This window comes from Ctenopharyngodon idella, chromosome 19 (assembly GCF_019924925.1).
Source record: "Ctenopharyngodon idella isolate HZGC_01 chromosome 19, HZGC01, whole genome shotgun sequence".
Classification (NCBI taxonomy): Eukaryota; Metazoa; Chordata; class Actinopteri; order Cypriniformes; family Xenocyprididae; genus Ctenopharyngodon; species Ctenopharyngodon idella.
In genome coordinates, this window is record NC_067238.1 from 29,877,674 (window position 1) to 29,896,326 (window position 18,653).

Below are 18,653 nucleotides of genomic sequence, written 5' to 3' on the forward strand. Positions count from 1 at the left end.
AAGTTAATAATGCAAAATCCCATTTTGTGATAGTATGCATTTAGTCACCATGAAATCAAATTTGAATTCTTTTTATGAAATATTGCAGTATTTATTATGAGATCTATTTGTGCAGATCTTTATTTTTAATTCATGTGCACATCTTTAATCAAAATAACTTCCCCTCCCTCTTTCAGCGTCTTCTCTGGTGATGCGTTTACTGGTGCGAGGGCGGAGCAACCTGTCACTCACATGAGATCGACCAATAGCAAACCACAACCATCCAATCAATTCCCCATAGATTAAATCAAGCCCCGCCCTACATTTTATTTCCTTGTTTCAGAAGCTGTTTCATTGGGATATATGCGCCACAGTAGGAAAGAAAAGACTATTTCAACTTCTGTTGCACGTGACTTTAAAGGGGTCATGAATTGAGAAATCAAAATTTCCTTAATCTTTTGACATGTAAGAGGTCATTTTAAAAACATTCTGTAAGTTTCAGAACTGAAAACTCCCACATTAGTCCAAAAACAGCATTTATTAAATCAGAAAACGACCCGTTTAGAATTTTGTCGTATTATGATGTAATAGACCGCCTCTGTAGAATCAAATCAACACCAATGTAGGAAATATACCATTTGTCACAATAAAAAGATGCTTATCACTATTTCAAAGCTTCTGAATTATAGGTAACCGTATGTAATAGGCCATAAATATGACTAAACGGGTAAGTCATGGGGTAAGATGTGTCAGTGTAAACTTACCTACTCTATAGTTAAAGCCTTGAACTGCTGAATTCCTATATGGATCAAACTGGGAATTTCTCTTAATTTCTGAGACCATTGTCCAATTGCTAGAGAATTTTTAAATAAAAACTATGAAAAGTGATTCATAGGTCTTCAAAGCTCAAGTCTTGCCATGCACCTGTTTAGACCAAAGGCTTTGGTAGATCCAGCAAAAACATGATTTAAATGCAAAAATTTGAATTTGTCGCATCTATGCTAAAATATTAGAGATGCACCAATATATCGGCCAATAATTAGTATCGGCCGTTAGTGTGATAATTTGCTTTTATCGGACGATACCGATTATTGGCCGATATATTGGTGCATCTCTAATATTTTAGCATTGGATAAATTCTATAGATAGTTTAAAAACAGTAGATAGTCAGGGCCGATATATGCTGTCAATCAAAAAAGGGCAGGAAAATGCACTGCATTTGTGCTTTGTGTAAAGAAAATGCTAAGAAACCAGTTTGATTTTCAATATTAATAGTAATTATATGAATTAATAACATTCATAAAGTTAATTTAATCTTCAAAATTTAGTTAATGTGTGTTAATATTAATTTGAGTAATGTGTTTATAACTGATACCAGTTACTCTGTAACAAGTTGATGAAATGGAGAGAATAAAGTTCAAAATATAATGATTAATTATAATAAATTATAATAAAAGTAGCCTATCATTCATTTAAAAAAAGGTATAAAAGGCAGAATCCCCAAACTATCGGCAGATATCACTCTGAATAATCTCTCTATAAAATATAGTTCCACACGAGCCACCTGTGAAAGAACATGGAAATAAAACGCGATTTACATATTTAGCGAGTTACAAGGAAGGAATCGTTACAGAATTTATGTAACGATTACACCCGCAAGTGCAGGAACTGTTTTCGAATGCGCATGCGTCACTTTTTGACAGTACATCTGACGCGATGACGCACTCAAGACAACCAGGAAGTGCTCTGCCTTTGTTTTTGTCCGTCTGCAGTGTTCTCATTTTCCACTAGAACTGTGTCGTTCCCGCGGGCCCAAATGGCGACGTTTATTTCTGTCCCGTTGAAAAAGTCCTCAGAGGTGGACTTGGCGAAACCGTTGCTGAAATTTGTAACGGCCACGTATCCTTCTGGTGAGGAGCAAGCGGAGTATGTCCGTGCCGTGGAAGAGCTCAATAAGCTCCGTAAAAGTGCTCTGGGGAGGCCGCTGGACAAACACGAGAGCTCGCTGGAAATCCTGCTGCGGTAAGAGCCTGACAAGACAACTTGATTGCGAAGTTTCATTGGGTGTTCATTTCTGCTGCCTGTGTCGTAGATTGTTAATTAATCTATATAATTTGCCGAAGTACTGATTGTTTTCCTTTAGCATATAGCAGAAGTTGTCTACATGAAGCTAGCGAAATCAATTTTTATGTCGTTCAATAGCAGAAATAGTTTCGTCAAGAGTTTAGCTAAGTGATGACTATCGTTGGTGACTTAAAATCAATACATTATCTGTTTTTATTTGCTTCATAGAAATATATAACGTAAACTGGTGGTGGTGTTCGTGCTGGTTGTCTTGTTTGTTGCTTCAATCGGTTGTTGTTTGACGTCTACTGTTATTTTTCATCATTTAGTGTTTCACTGCACATATGTGTTTAAGGCGGTATGTGGTTTACACAGTTTGGGCAGAGATTCATTTCTTTTGTGGAAGTTGACATGCTGTGGTGGTGTGACATGCTAACGTTACTCTCTAAAAGTAGAGTAGCGTTTCTAAAACGACTTATATATATATATATATATATATATATATATATATATATATATAATATATATAAAGCTAGTATTGTTTTAAAATTATTAATCCTTTTAAAATTAATTTGTCACACCCAATGACCATTCAAAATTAACTAGTTGTCCCAAAAAGGTTATTGAAATGGTGAAAAACATAAAGCGGTGACAAATTACAGCATCTAAAATATTACATTAATATCAATTTTACCCTAAAATCTTCAAGTTGAATATAAAAAGTACATGAACACGTTATTCGTGCGTCAACTGCCCATTTATCATACGTCACCGGCTTCCTGGTTCTGCGTGACTCAGGTGTGTCGTTCAGACTGACCCCGCCAAGCTTTCTTTGTAAATTAATATATAATTCGACGCAAATGACTGAAATAAAGAAGAAAATACTTTTTGAGTTGTTTATACTACATTCGCATTAGTTGTTTAAGCAGTTATCTTCGACCTCGAGACTCCATTACGTCATGTATTTGACTGGGGTGGATACAGGTGTGAGTGGCGTAGAAGTTTTATTTTGGGAAATATTTATAACAGGCTTACATGCTTTATTACTTTATCTGTAAACCAGAAGTTGAACATTGGAGCTTTGGGAGAGATTAGGAAATGGCCAGTTAATTTGTTAAACAAAGCCAGATTTGCTGTCTCATGCTTTCAGCACATTATTTCTCCTGTTTAAATCCACTTTTTTGGGGCCTATACTGAAATATTTATTGCAAATGAATTAGGAAGTTGTCAAAAATAAATAATTTACTTTCATTTGATTTGACTTCACTGAGTACCTTAAGACATATTAACAGTGTATTTTAATATGGAGAAAATTCTGTCAGTGTTATTTTATTTTATAGTTATAAAAAAGTATATATAAAAGCGTGTGTGTGTGTATATATATATATATATATAAAATATAAAATAAAGCACTATTATAACATAAAGCAATTTTTATTTTATTTTAATCTCACATCTTTTTTGCAGTGGGCCATTTTCTATATAATGTAACCTTGCTTTCTGGAATACCCTGGTCTTCATATTAAAATTAGACCTTGTTTCTCCAGTCTGTGGTTACGTTCTGCACATAATTTGTGGTTTAATGTAGTTGAGTTAATGTAGCGGCTGGGACTTGCACCATCTGGGAAGTGAATGAGCCATGTGTTGCTATAGGAATCAGGTTTTTGTTTGCTGTTTTGTAGCCGTGTGAATGGTCAAGATGAATGACCTGCTTTGTAGCTCCTAGTTAGACTGGTGTTTGGTGTATGTGACGACACCCTTCAGAGGTATTCCCCCCCCATGAGTCAACAGACATGTTTTTTTATAGTGCCGAGAGGCAAGAAATATCAGATATAATAAATATGAATCAGAAATGATGTGGAGAAATGCTCCTCTTTCCTTCCAGGAAGGAAATGTTGTTGTGATAAGTGTCAGTAGTTAGTTCTGTAACAATGAGGTTGAGTAACTTCAGTTACGTCAGTTGGTTCTTGTGTTCAGAGTGACATGGTCACATGAGAATGCTGTCACGGCTAAATTATTTGTGTCATTATTATGCATTGTAAATAAAACAAAGATTATTGGAGTATGTTTTTACAGGAATATACTATTTCAGTCTTTCTACTTCAAAACTTCATGTTTAATTCAATGTTATTTGCTGTAATTATTGGTGAAACGTACTAGCAATTTCTGAATGAAAATTGTTTCTACACCAGTTTTTTTTTTTTTTAGTGTTCAATCTAAAGAAACGACAGTGTTTTTCTCCACACTTTGTATTTTAACCGTTCTTTTCTCATTCTCTCCCCTCTAGATATTATGATCAACTCTGTGCAATCGAACCCAAATTTCCTTTTCCAGAGGTAAATTCACAATCAGACTTTTTTTTTTTATATATATATAAATGACTATAATTGATTATATTATTGAGTAATTTGAGCATATTACATAACTAATGGGGTTTTTTTTTTTTCAGTTATGTCTGACATTCACGTGGAAAGATGCTTTTGATAAAGGATCACTTTTTGGAGGCTCAGTCAAGCTTGGTGAGTTGATACATGATTTCCCAACAAGTTCGCCATATGCACACAAACAAATGCATGCCAGGTGAAAAGAATTTGTTTGTGCTGTATATTGTTAGATACTTGTACTTTCGATTGTGTGGCAAAAGTGCATTATGGGTAAATTCTTTTTAAGGAATTTAAGCTGTTGGCAGATTCAACTATCACATTGAAAGAAATTGTGTTTAAACAATTCTGTGCAAGTGGCTTTGAAGTATGCATCAATAAATATCATATCTCTGTCATCCACATTCAAGGAAAATGTGGACCCATTAGAAATAGTGGCAGGCACCTAATCCAGTTAAAAGGAAAGCTTGGGATCCCTTAATAACATCATAATTGATATTTGCACATAAATAATGTTATCTCCACTACTAACATTATTTACCCTTACTTCACATGACTCATTGCACACTTTATTTAATATTGCATATTTCCTTACTACATGTTACCTTTCATTTTTCAAATGTGCACCTTTTTTTTCAATATAGAGGGTAGAGTTGTCAAAAGTACCAACTTTGGTACCAATCGGTACTGAAATTTTAAAAATGTGACGATTTGAGCGCTGTTGAGCGGATTTGTAAATACCTCTGATTGGCCATTGTGTTCACGTGTTCATGACTATTCACAACTTTTTTTGAAGCGTTGATCACTGTAGCCAATCACAGAGATATCCGATGAGCCATGAACACAATGGCCAACCAGAGGTGTTTACGAATCCGCTCAACAGCCCTCAAAGCGTCACATTTTTTAAATTTCAGTACCGACATGGTACCGAAGTCGGTACTTTTTACAACTTTTAATAGAGGGTCCCAGTTTTATTTACATTGTTGGTAATTGTTTTATGTGTTTTGGCCTGTAACATGTTTACAAATCATGACAAATGCCTTGTATATCCTTTTGATCAAAGTGTCACTTTGGCGAGGCAAGTTTATTTATATAGCAGATTTACACACATTTGCTTATGCAACCTAAAAGTCAATTAACTTAAAAAGCTTAAAGAGGACCTATTATGCCCTTTTACAAAGTCTTGATTGTTTTTGGGCTCTACTAGAATAGATTTTCATGCTTAAATGTTTGAAAAACACCTTATTTTTCAGATATTTTTCATTGTTGGATCTCCTCTCTTCCCAGTCTGTCAGTAACACTCTGTTTAGTTCCTGTCTCTATGAAGCCCCTTGTTCTGAAAATGACAATGTGCTCTGATTGGTTGGCTGGACCAGTGTGTTGTGATTGGTCAACAGCTTTAAGCATGTTTGGGAAATCTCTCGCCGCTTAGCATAACCGCAAGTTTCAACACACTACTAGCTCAACCAGGCCCCGCCTCTTTATTTGCATATTCATTGGGCAGGAATTATTTAAATGAAGAGACTACAATGGAGGTGTTTCAGGGAGTTCAGAAACATTGACACTGATATAGAGAATAACTCCTGCTGGAGGGACTGTGTAACTTTGCAGACCTTTTTCATGCTCAAACATCAACATTACACACTAAAGAAAGATGAACATATAAAAAAGCATAATAGGTCCTCTTTTATGAAAACTAGGTTTGCATAAAAGAACATAACAGCTTAATCCATTGTGTGGTTTATCCTGTTTGTGTGTTTCAGCATTGGCAAGTGTGGGCTATGAGAAGACGTGTGTGTTGTTCAATGTGGGTGCGCTGGCCAGTCAGATCGCTTCTGAGCAGAATCTCGACAATGACGAGGGACTGAAGACTGCCGCCAAGTTCTACCAGGTTTGAGTTTGACCTTAAATCCTCCAACAACACTGACAATCGAGAGAGAGAGAAAAATGTTTTGAGCATTTTGGGTCTCTTTTCAGCTGGCAAGCGGTGCATTTGCTCATATAAAGGATACGGTGTTGTCTGCACTGAATCGAGAGCCAACCATGGACATCTCCCCCGAGACGGTGGGCACGCTCAGTCAGATCATGCTCAGCCAGGCACAGGAGGTCTTCGTTCTCAAGGCCACTGCTGGTGCGTCTGTGTTTATGTTTGTGCATTTTTTTTGCTTGTAGTTGACACAATGTTAATTGTCCGTGGTTTCGTCTCACAGATAAGATGAAGGACGCCATCGTTGCTAAACTTGCCAACCAGGCGGCAGATTACTACGGCGACGCTTTTAAGCAATGTCAATACAAAGAGAATCTGCCCAAGGTATGTGCAGCTGCCATTACACATGACAGACACATAAGTGGTTGAAGTGGTCCACTAGGGGTCACTAGAGACAGTTAGTCAAAAATCCACACAAACTGCATGCAGCAATCACTGTCTGTAAGGGTGCTCCGATCAGGATCACTAAAAGCAGTATCGTCTGATACCGATCACTGAAATAAATAATACTACATGAGAAATAGACTGCCCACAGGGTTATTTAACTATTCTTAACAACAATCTTAGAGGAGATTAGCAACAGTTTAGAGCTTAACAAATATAGCTTTCCTGTGAAATAATAATAAAAAAAAAAGTCTTTATTAAAGGCACAATATGTAATTTTCACCACTAGAGGTCGCTTATTCAAAACAAAGGCGTAGCTTGATGATGCCTTGATTTCGCTGAATCATGGGAGGTGTTGTCTTCACGTCTACAGCCAGTGGAAAAGAATCCAACGAGACTTGGGCAGAAATCATATTAATGAATGAGCTAATGTATGTTGTCGGAGCGATTGCTAATGAGAGACAAGCGCGACACACGGCTCGAGAGCAGTGGAGCTTTTATTATGCCACAGATGACAGTTTCCACTTCTCTCAGTCATGTGTATGTGGGGTAACGCAGCACTGTTCATCATATTAAATACGTTTGTGTGTTGAAAGTTGTTATAGTGTTACTCTGTGCGTTCGCTCGGCAACTACTATGAGACACTTGTTGCACACTGCAGTAAGCTAGATCGATATTAAGCATGGTAAAACATGGTACTCGCGGTAAATCAAGAAAATGAGATTTAAATAATAAGACTTACTGTGTTGAGCTGTATAACATGATTAGTTTTCTGTCGATGAACGTATCCAAACAGTTGCTCACCTGTCTAATAAAACACATAATATATTAGTCTTCCATGGTTTCTACAAAATAAAACCTGAAATCGAGGGTAACACGGGTATAATGTCATTGATCGGTGACGCACGGACATGGTCCGTGTCCTGGTTTAAATTGCTTATTTCTCCGGATCTAAACATTCTTGGAAACATTTGGGATAATGTAAGTACACGTCAACAAAATGTATAACATTGTTCTAGTGGTTTTTTTTTAGATATTTTAATACAAAAATCTTACATATTGTGCCTTTAATAGGTAGTAGGCTAATCAAATGTAAAACAACACTGCATAGTCTTTACTGTATAAATAAAATATAGCTTAATCCTACTAAATCTACTAAAGAGCAGTGAGTAATTTTCTCTTTGTCTTTTGTTGTTTGATTAATATTAATGACAGACGGCAGCAAGTATATTAGGCTGCTGTCACTTTAAGACCGAATGCACGGATCTAATATACTGTTACACATGCGATTTATTTCCCAACTGTTCAGTTAAGACATAAAAGACTGTGCAAATCTGCCATTTTGACATATTTCTGTGTATATCTAACAGTTAAGGCATGAACTCAAAGTTCAGAAAGTACTTCTTTCGCAGCTTAATGCAGTTTTAATAACCTTTTTATTATCGAGCAGTTTAGCAACAGACTAGACCGGTGATTGTAAAGCAGTTTTGCGTCATCTGATCGTCTGTTCTGATCGGCCTTTGTAGAGACCACTGATCAAATTATATAAAAGGATTATCGGCTGATACCGATCGCCGCCCGATCAATCGGAGCACTCTTAACTGCCTGTATGCGTGCGTCTATAGATTTGAGTTGCTAGTCATCCCCGCATACACACACACACACTCCCAAAGCCTCCAGCCTTTGTTTCTTCTCCTACTGATCTGTGAGTGAACGCTGCATGAGCGTTGTGTGAGGATTTGGTTGGGGTTCGCTGAAGGATGCGTGCTGATTTGCTGTTCTGTTTTCTCTTCCTGCGCCCTGTGCTGTGTGTCTGTGCTCGTTTGTGGTTGCCCGTGGTGTTGGTTCGTGGTTGCCGTGGCGTTTGTGATTGCTGTGGTTGCCTTTCCCTGGTCAGTATTTTTATTTCCAGGAAGTGCTTCCTGTCCTCGCTGCCAAGCACTGTATGATGCAGGCCACCGCGGAGATGCACCAGTCAGCCTTGGCCAATCAGAAGAAAAAATTCGGAGAGGAGATTGCTCGGCTGCAGGTGTGTTGGTCTGTGTGCGACCGACTGTTTGTTTATTTTTGGCCTCCCGGTTGCTTGATTTATTAATTTAGTTTTGAACTTCATTAATTGGACGTTGACGTTAAGCTTTCTCGTGCGTGTTTTGCAGCACGCCACAGAGCTGGTGAAGACGGCAGCTTCCCGATATGATGAGTATGTTAACGTAAAGGATCTGTCAGATAAGATCAGTCGTGCGCTCGCGGCTGCAAAGAAGGACAACGACTTCATTTACCATGACCGTGTGCCGGAGGTCAAAGACCTGGAGCACATTGGCAAAGCATCTCTGGTCAAAGCAACTGCAGTGCAGACACCACTCAGCCAGAAGTTCACAGGTCAGAATGATGTACACATGACATTCAGTTGACTTTCAATTCTTTAATTTTTTGGGGTGGTTATTTCCCCCTTTCCTATGTTGAAAAATCCAATGAAATAATGCAAATAATCACAATTTTTTTGTTTAGATCTGTTTGAGAAAATGGTGCCGATGGCAGTGCAGCAGTCAGTGAGTGCAGCCAATTCCAGGAAGGCTGACACAGTCAACAGACTGATTGGCAGCATGAGAGAAGCAACAAATCTCTGCAATGGGTCAGTGTTTGTGCATATATTTACTCTGACATGAGTGCATTTAAACTCCATTAAAACTCCATTAACATGTACATTGAGAACTATTCAGTAGGGATGCACCGATATGAAAATTTTGGCCGATATGGATAACCGATAAATCTTTATATTTGAAAGCCGATAACCGACATATTGGCCGATAAATCTAAATCAGAATTTTTATGTGACTTTTGAGAGCCTGATTACAAAAACAAAACTTTCACCATTAAAAGCCATGTCCCAAGCACACAATTATAATGTTCTCATTAAAATATTATGTACCCTTTATGACAGACCTGCGCTGTATGTTGCACTTAATTGTATTTTCCTTATTGAAGTGATTTCAATCATATGTCAAGCAATTCAAAACCATAATGGAAGACAGTGCACATCTGAAGTGTTTCAGCTGAAGGAAATAATCCATTATTTATCGGCTTTAATATATCTGCCAAATTGTCTTATCAGGCCGATAACAATTACATTATAAATGAACATATATCTACTGACATTCCATAAAAAAAACAACAGTGTAAATGTGGCCTGAGACAAATCTATATCCTCATGCTAAAATCGACTGTAAATCCACATGTTCAAGCTGATATTTTAAAGGTCTTCTTCCCGCATCTTTGTAACCTTTTCAACCCAGATGTGTTTGCATCCCTGACTCTTAATCCTCTGTATTTAATTGTTTTAAAGCACTACTCACTAATGAAATAATGCACATAACTCCTTTCATTAAACCTGAATATGCTGTCTATTTTTATACACATTTTAGACAGTGTTAAAGACAGTGTTTAGACAGTTATAAATAACGGTTTTAGAGGTGATTGATTGGTTGTTTCTGATCGTTTAGGGTGTTGGCGTCTTTGAACCTGCCGGCCGCACTAGAAGATCTGTCGGGAGATGCCGTCCCTCAGTCCATCCTGGAGAAGAGCCGTGCTGTTGTTCAGCAGGGTGGCCTGCAGAGCATCGAACAGCTGATTAGAGATCTCCCTGAACTACTGCAGAGGAACCGTGAGATCCTGGATGAGGTGATGCACACATTCACCATTTGTTTCATGCCCTTTTATATACGGAAAGATCCAAGACCACTAGTGAAAATGCTTCTGTTTCTGTATTTTTAACATTATCAGTATAACAATTTGAGTGAAAAGTACCAAAGAGAATCTTGTGCTTTGATGAAAGCAAAAACCACTGACCATCTGTGCAAAGGAGTTCACATGATCAGTGTCACAAATTTGTGTACATTTGTATAGTGACCTGCAAATATCACAGAACCATAAATATTTCTTTCTTTTTATCGTCCTGATTTTTCAAAATCCTAAAATGGTTTATTTCCAGGTTTAAATGGGGGGAAAAAAACTCTTGAACCCACTGAATGTGTATGACACCATCTAACTGTATGTACTTCCACTTCATGCCAATTTGTATCATGAACAAAAATATTGTGTGTTGGTGTTACAGTCCTTGAAGATATTAGATGATGAGGAAACGACAGACAATGAACTCAGAACCAAATTCAATCAGCGCTGGAACAGAACTCCCTCTGGAGATCTGTATAAATCACTCAGAGCAGGTACACCCCCTTTTATGCATTTAGCAGATGCTTTTACCAAAGGAGTCTTACAGTGCATTCTAGGTAAACACATTATCAGTTTGTGTGTTTCCTGCTCATGACCTTGGTGTTGCTAGTGTCATGGTCTACCAGTAGAGCTATAGGAACCCAACTTGACGAGCACTTGCTCATGAGGATTTACTCTCTCTATCTCTTTCTTTTTATCTCATGTAGAGGGAAATAATTTTCGCAATATACTGGACAAGGCAGTGCAGGCTGATCAGGTGGTGAAAGAGCGTTACACTGCACATTGTGAGATGATTGCTTTGCTCTGCAAGCCAGAGAATGAGCTCAGTGCCGCCATACCGTCTGCCAACCCTGCCAAGACTCTGCAGGGCAGTGAGGTGAGCTCAGTTCTGTTATCATTAACTAAAACTATTTTTTAAAAAAATGTGTTAATTGAAAAAATGGTGAAATAAAATAAACTATAAATAGTTGATAAAAGCTTTGAAAATTAGAAATGTTTAGTTAAGGTACTAAACTACTATACTATAAGTTAAAAACCAATAAAAATAACAAACATAACAAAATGACTAAAGTTAAAATGTATATACATATGCATACACTCACACATCTCACCCAGTATTATAGTTATTAATATTTTGAATTAGCTCTTATTTTTTATATTTTCAGTATTCATTTTAATTATAAATATGCTTAACAAATATATTAGACCACCTGTCATAATAAAGAGAAAACACAAATATTTTAGGAATATTTGTCAAAAACTTGTTTAAACCTAAAAAAAATCTATTATCATTTATTAGGCAAATAACAAACTGAAACAACTAAATAGTTTTTATTTTTTATTCACACATAATATCCAATATATATATATATATATATATATATATATATATATATATATATATTTTTTTTTTTTTTTTTTTTTTTTTTTTTATTTGTTTTGTATGGCCTCCTTTGGCCTTGATAAAAGCTTGCATTTTGGCTTTGTTTTTATGTACTTTTCCACAGTCTCTGTTGTTATTGACTTCCATATAATTTATAGTTGTTCCCAAAGGCTTGCTTTAGATTAAACTTTTGTGCGATCTATCTTTGAATCCATTAAATCACAACAACAATTATATTTTATCATTAGAAACACTACTGTGAGTAAAGAGCTTACACATACTGGTGTGGATTAACCATTACAGAAACATAAAAAATGATTTTGGTAATCATCAATACTGTTAGTTTAGGGCACAAACCTTACATTGGGTGGTGGTCTAATAAATTTGTTAAGAATAGCAGAGTTCACACCACAACTATGGCACAGAGAAACTTGGAGAACGGTTGAAATCACCTTCAGATCAAATTTTTTCCAGCTGATGAGCGATTAAAAACATTGAGAGCCAATCAGAATCCATCTTGCTTTAAAGAGCTTGAGCATTTAAAGCGGCAGATGACAAAACTGCAGCGCACGCTTAGAATAAACAGAACGCTATCGTCCGCTGGTGTGGACGCTAATATAGTTAGTATAGCCTTCCTGGTGTGAACGGGCCTTAACCCTGACCAAACCCCAATGCTATCCTTCTGTGCAGGTGGTAAACGTACTGAGAGCTCAGCTGGCACAGCTGGATGAGGTGAAGAGGGAACGGGAAGTTCTGGAGGGAGAGGTGAAGGCGGTGACCTTTGACTTGACCACAAAGTTCCTTACCGCACTAGCTCAAGATGGCGCCATTAACGAGGAGGCCCTGACCACCAGTGAGCTGGACACACGCTACGGCTCTCACACACAACGTGTCCAGCAGAATTTACGCAGACAGGAGGAACTGCTGTCACAGATACAGGTGCACACAAACACTCACACGAGCAATATTTCGGCCAATATTTCAGCAAGACCTCCAAAACAAAGCATAATAGGGGCAATTTAAATTGAAATTTAATGTAGCAGTTGCTGCTGCAACTATGGTGAGTTCTTCTTCATTTTAAAATTGCTTTCCTTCTCGTGTCAGGTGTCTCACCAGGAGTTTTCAGCTTTGAAGCAGTCCAACTCTGAGGCTAATAGCAGAGAGGAGGTCTTGAAGAAGCTCGCCGCGGCCCATGATAGCTACATAGAGATCAGCTCCAATATCAAAGAGGGCACTAAAGTAACTATCACATGCACTAATATTAGTTCCGTACACATGCACAATCTGTACAATGTCACTCAGCTGCCTTTCTCTTCCTTCAGTTCTACAACGATCTGACAGAAATCTTGCTGAAGTTTCAAAATAAGTGTAGCGACATCGTCTTCGCTCGCAAAACTGAGAGGGATGAACTGCTTAAGTATGTCACACTAACAAATCATCAAGGCCTTTTTCCTTACTGAAGGACTGTGATTGGCTTATGCTCTATGACTGTTTGATTGACAGGGATCTGCAGCAGAGCATTGCTCGTGAGCCGAGCGCTCCTTCATTCAGCGTCCCATCATACCAGTCTAACACCCCTGCACCTGTCCCAGGAGGCCCGACCCCTGCACCCAGGACTGTGTTTGTGAGTTCCCAGACTCATGAGTTCTAAAGCCTAAAGTACAGTACTGGTCACATGTTTGGATGTTTTTGAAAGACGTCTCTTATGCTCACTAAGGCTGCATTTATTTGATCAAAAATACAGAAAAAAATGTAATATTGTGAAATTATTATTACAGTTTAAAATAATGGTTTTCTATTTTAATATACTTATATAATTTATTTCTGTGATACAAAGCTAAATTTTCATCAGCCATTGCTTCAGTCTTCAGTGTCACATGATCCTTCAGAAATCATTCTAATATGCTGATTAATCAATGTTGGAAATAGTTGTAAGTTTATAACCTGTGATTCTTTTTTTCAGGATTCTTTGATGAATAAAAAGAACAGCATTAAAAGTTAAAAAAAAAAAGAACAGCATTTTTGTAACAATATACACTACTGTTCAAAAGTTTGGGGTCAGTCATTGCTTTTCTTTCTTTTCTTGAAAGAAATTAATACTTTTATCCAGCAAGGATGTGTTAAATTGATAAAAAAAAAAAAGTGATGGTAAAGACTTACATTGTTAAAAAAAGATACTCTATTTTGAATAAATTTGAAAACTTTTTATTCATCAATGAATCCTGAAAAAGTATCACAGGTTCCAAAAAAATATTAAGCAGCACAACTGTTTCCAACATTGATAATAACTGAATATCAAATCAGCATATTAGAATGATTTCTGAAGGATCATGTGACACTGAAGACTGGAGTAATGATGCTGAAAATGATGCTGAAAATTCAGCTTTGCATCACAAAATAAATTCTATTTTAAAGTATATTAAAATAGAAAACCATTATTGTGAATTGTAATAATATTTCACAATATTACTGTTTTTCCTGTATTTTTGATCAAATAAATGCAGGTTTGATGAGCAGAAGAGACTTGCTTCAAAAACATTAAAAATAATAATGTCCAAACTTTTGACCTGTACTGTATACTTTGGGCTTTTACATGTATGCTAGGATATGCGTACAGTAGGAAAATAGTCTTATTTGCATTTCTGTTCCAGACCCAGCAGCAGCCTCAGGCTAAGCCCCAGCCCCCAGCGAGACCGCCGCCCCCTAGCATCACTCCACAGGCAGCCAGTACTGCAGCTCCAGTCAGTAATCCGATGGCTCCCAGTGGCACTAATCCTCCACCTGTTGCACCCACTGGACCCTCACAGGCTCAAGGTCCACCCTACCCCAGTTATCAAGGCTACCCAGGGTAAATAAAGACATTCACATACTTGACACACTCGCCGTTGTACTATTATTTGAAACGACAGGGGGTGACTATGAGTAATTGTTCTCTAAACCATCAGGAAGCAGCGGTGAGAAGTAAGGTACACACGTGACAATGTTTTTTTTGTTTGTTTGTTTTTTGTTTTGTTTTTTAATATATACACTTCACCAAACCCGCTCTACAAAAGAACCAAAGAATCGTGTAAAATCCAGTAAACCTTGAGATTATTACTTGTGACATTAGGACAAAGTATATGGAAATGAGAATACATGTATAAAACTAAATTAAACAACAATCTCTTAAATATTTTCTAATTTCATTAAACATTTTGATTTAATTTGATGAACATTTTTGTTTAACATGGACCTTTACATTAGAAAGGCTTATCGCTGCTGTTGTAGGCTCATTTTGTAAATATAAGCGAATCATTTGAACAAGCGCAAATTGGGTGCCTGGTAAGATGCTGGTACAGACGTACCTGCTCGGCCAGAATCGGCTCTAAGTCATGCATCTTCGGAAGCGGAGCCGCGCGCAAAGTTACAAAAAATGCCGTGCACACCGCCAGGCGATGATAGCAACATGCTAATTAATGTTAAAACATGCTGGTTAAATGTTAAATCTTGTTTGCAACATGCTAATTCATGCTAACAACATGCTAGATAATGCTAAGCGGAACCGCGCACAAAGTTACAAAAAATGCCGTGCACACCGCCAGGAGAAATTATGTTAGCAGCATGCTAATTCATGTTAGCAACATGTTAAATCATGTTAGCAACATGCTAATTCATGTTAAATATTGTTAGCAAAATGTTAATTCATGTTAAATCATGTTAACAACATGTTAAATCATGCTAGCAATGTGTTAAAACATGTTAGAAACCACCCAAAATGAGGTCACGTGCACGACTGCCCACACCATGTTGACGTCATTTTTGCTGCGTGCAGCGAGAGCGTCAAAGTGACAGGAAGTCATTAACTTTCAATGTGAGCTGGAGGCGAGCTCCGGCAGGCATCGCCGTGGCACGTCTTGGTCAGTGTGGGCGTCGAGGAGAGTTGAAGTCAGGTCAACTTTATGGTAATGATTAATGACGCAGTTCAGTGGCAACCAATCGGAATGCATAGGTCCTCCGCTTTTTAAATAAAGTTTCAAGACCAAGCATTCGATCTACGTCAGAACATCCACAAATCTTTCTACAGCGTTGTTGGCAGGGCAGCCAGAGCAAATTTTAACGCTCTTGCCGACGGCGGTGTGAACGCACAGTAAGGCTGCATCCGAATAAGCATATTTCCTTACTACAGTAGTGACCTTTGCTATGTTTCACTTGAAGAGCCCTGAAAAATTTTGTTCTCTTTCTCAAACTTCTACGTTCTGAAACATTTGCATTTCAGTTTAAATGCATATATTTAAAGGCCCGTTTTTTTCAAAACGAGTTTCTTTTCTCCTGTACTGTGCCAGTCTCCATTTTATTAGCACTTCATACACCAAACTTTAGTTTTTTTCCTATATATTCTGGTGGTTTTTGCCGACGATTAATATCTATCTTATTAATCTTATCTATATTAATCGCCTGATTTATATAAGAAATTATACAAGAAAGCTCATTAGGTGCTCATTAGAGAAGCTTGAAACATAATGTTGTTATTTTGTCTCTCTTTTAGGTACTACCAGATGCCTGTGGCCTATAACCCCTATGCGTATGGGCAGTTTAATATGCCCTACATGCCCTATCAAGCCCAGGGGCAGGCTGGATACCCCGGAGCCCCTCCTACACAGCAGGCCTACCCCTACCCTCAACAACCACCACAGCAACAGCCCTATTACCCCCAACAGTAGAGCGCCGTTACATCCGGCAACAGCTCCCGCTACTACAGCCACACTCATTCCTGTAAACTAGCACTCTTACTGCACTTAACTATTAACACTCCCTGCACTCACACTCGCTCCGTACTTAACATCTGGTTTGATCTGGGCGGGGTTTAGAACACAGGCCCCGCCCCTTCTTTGAGGGTGGACTTTTAAGGCCAGGGTTCATAAAGCAGGTGTGCTGGTCGAGGGAAGATCTGATCTCTGTCTCTCTCTGTCTGTCTCACCCTCTAGCCCAAAGTGAAGCTGCTGGCTGCCTGCCACTGCTTATATCTTATTTTTGTAATGAATACTGACATATAATCTAATGCAAGAGCTGTTGATTTCTTACCTTGATGATGATGATCATTTAATTGCTGGGAGAAAGACCACGGTCTTACTGTAACCCTTGTTGTACCTCCTTCTGTTCAGTCTACAATCATCGCTTGGGGAAAGGAACAGTTATACAGACTAGAGAATGGATTTGTCACTAAAATAATTCATTTTTGTGTTTCTATTGTTTTCATGTTATTAAAACAGGTCTGATATTAAAGGCTGTGTTTTTATTTCTTCTCTAAACCGGTGGGCGTACTTTCAGCATTTTTGGTCACTGTCGATTACTCTCCTCCGCATTATTTTGTGATCATTCGGTGCCAAATCCAACAGCTGAGCAGATTGAGTTCAGATTAACAGGCTGCAAGTCTGAGTGTCACCACACATGAATTCAAGTGTGTTTGTTCGATAATTATTCCCATGCTATTTTTGTCTTGAAAGAGCCTGAACCGACTGTCTCCATGGATACAGAGGGAAGAGGATTTTTTTTTTTTTTTTGGTTTGTGGATAGATGAATGTTTATCGAGGTATCAGAGTGTTTTGATTATGTAAGGATGTTTTCTTTCGCCCTTAGCACAAACTCTGTGCACATACACTTGAGCTGTGCATTGTTAAGTTGACTTGAGAAAGCTAAACTACTGATCTACTATTTAAGATTATTATTATTCTTCTGAGCCAAAATGTAAACAGTATCTCCTCTTGGAGCTTTAGAGCTACAAACACCAAACTGAGGTCAACGGGGTTAAACGGACGATCAAAACTGCAAAAAGTCCCATATGCTTTCATTGAGGGGGTCAAAACTTTTATACACTAGCTCTAATAGAGTATTTAAGCTTCATCCACTATATATCTATCACTAGCAAAGCCTAGCAACTAGCTTAGGACATGTTAGCAACGTGTTAAATCATGTTAATAACATGCTAAAACATGTTAGCAACATGCTAAAACATTAAATCATGGTAGCAACATGTTAATTAATGCTAACATGTTAAATCCTGATATTGACATGTTAATTCATGTTAACATGGTAGCAACATGTTAAATCATGTTAGTAACTTTAAAACATGTTAGCAGTGTTAATTCATGTGAGCAAAATGTTAACTCATGTTAGCAAACATGTTAATTCATGGTAACATGTTAAAACATCTTAACATGCTAATTCATGTTAGTTACATAGTAAAACATGTTAGCAAACATGCTAATCCATGTTAGCAACATGTTAATTCATGTTGGCAGCATGTTAAGACATGGTAGCAACATGTTAATTCATGTCAGCAAAATGTTAACTCATGTTAACATGTTAATTCATGTTAACATGTTAAAACATCTTAGCAACATGCTAATTCATATTAGCTACATGGTAAAACATGGTAGCAACATGTTAATTTATGTTAACATGATGGCAAAATGTTAAATCATGTTAGCAATGTGTTAAAACATGTTAGCAATGTTAATTCATGTCAACAAATTGTTAACTCACATTAACAACATGTTAATTCATGTTAACATGTTAATTCATGTTAACAACATGTTAGATCATGCTAACAAAATGTTAAATCATGTTAGCAATGTTAAAACATGTAAAAAACATGTTAATTCATGTTAGCAAAATGCCAAATCACTTTAACAACATGCTAATTCGTGCTAGCATTATTAAAGAATATTAAAACATGCTAACAACATGCTTAATCATCTATCTGTCT

At 37.4% G+C, this 18,653-nt stretch overlaps 1 protein-coding gene across 2 annotated transcripts; it reads left to right on the forward strand.

Annotated features, from left to right (window-relative positions):
- Positions 1 to 1,708: 1,708 nt before the first annotated feature.
- pdcd6ip (programmed cell death 6 interacting protein) lies at positions 1,709 to 17,170 on the forward strand. Of its 2 annotated transcripts, none has more exons than XM_051871843.1 (18): positions 1,709 to 2,001; positions 4,331 to 4,379; positions 4,493 to 4,562; positions 6,188 to 6,315; positions 6,402 to 6,555; positions 6,635 to 6,735; positions 8,693 to 8,824; positions 8,952 to 9,174; positions 9,304 to 9,427; positions 10,296 to 10,473; positions 10,907 to 11,018; positions 11,232 to 11,401; positions 12,599 to 12,847; positions 13,013 to 13,147; positions 13,231 to 13,325; positions 13,412 to 13,532; positions 14,560 to 14,756; positions 16,434 to 17,170. In XM_051871843.1, exons 1-18 carry the CDS (start codon positions 1,796 to 1,798, stop codon positions 16,606 to 16,608), a joined length of 2,619 nt encoding a protein of 872 aa, XP_051727803.1. In that variant the 5' UTR covers positions 1,709 to 1,795; the 3' UTR covers positions 16,609 to 17,170. The 2 variants fall into 2 exon arrangements, with proteins under 2 accessions (XP_051727803.1, XP_051727804.1); XM_051871844.1 differs by having other exon boundaries at positions 8,708 to 8,824.
- The last annotated feature ends 1,483 nt before the right edge of the window (positions 17,171 to 18,653 follow it).

Coding starts and splice junctions, on each gene's coding strand:
- pdcd6ip (XM_051871843.1), top strand. CDS start 1,796: ATGGCGACGTTTATTTCTGTCCCGTTGAAAAAGTCCTCAGAGGTGGAC. Junction 8,825..8,951: donor AGGAGATTGCTCGGCTGCAG/GTGTGTTGGTCT, acceptor CGTGTTTTGCAG/CACGCCACAGAGCTGGTGAA. Junction 10,474..10,906: donor ACCGTGAGATCCTGGATGAG/GTGATGCACACA, acceptor TTGGTGTTACAG/TCCTTGAAGATATTAGATGA.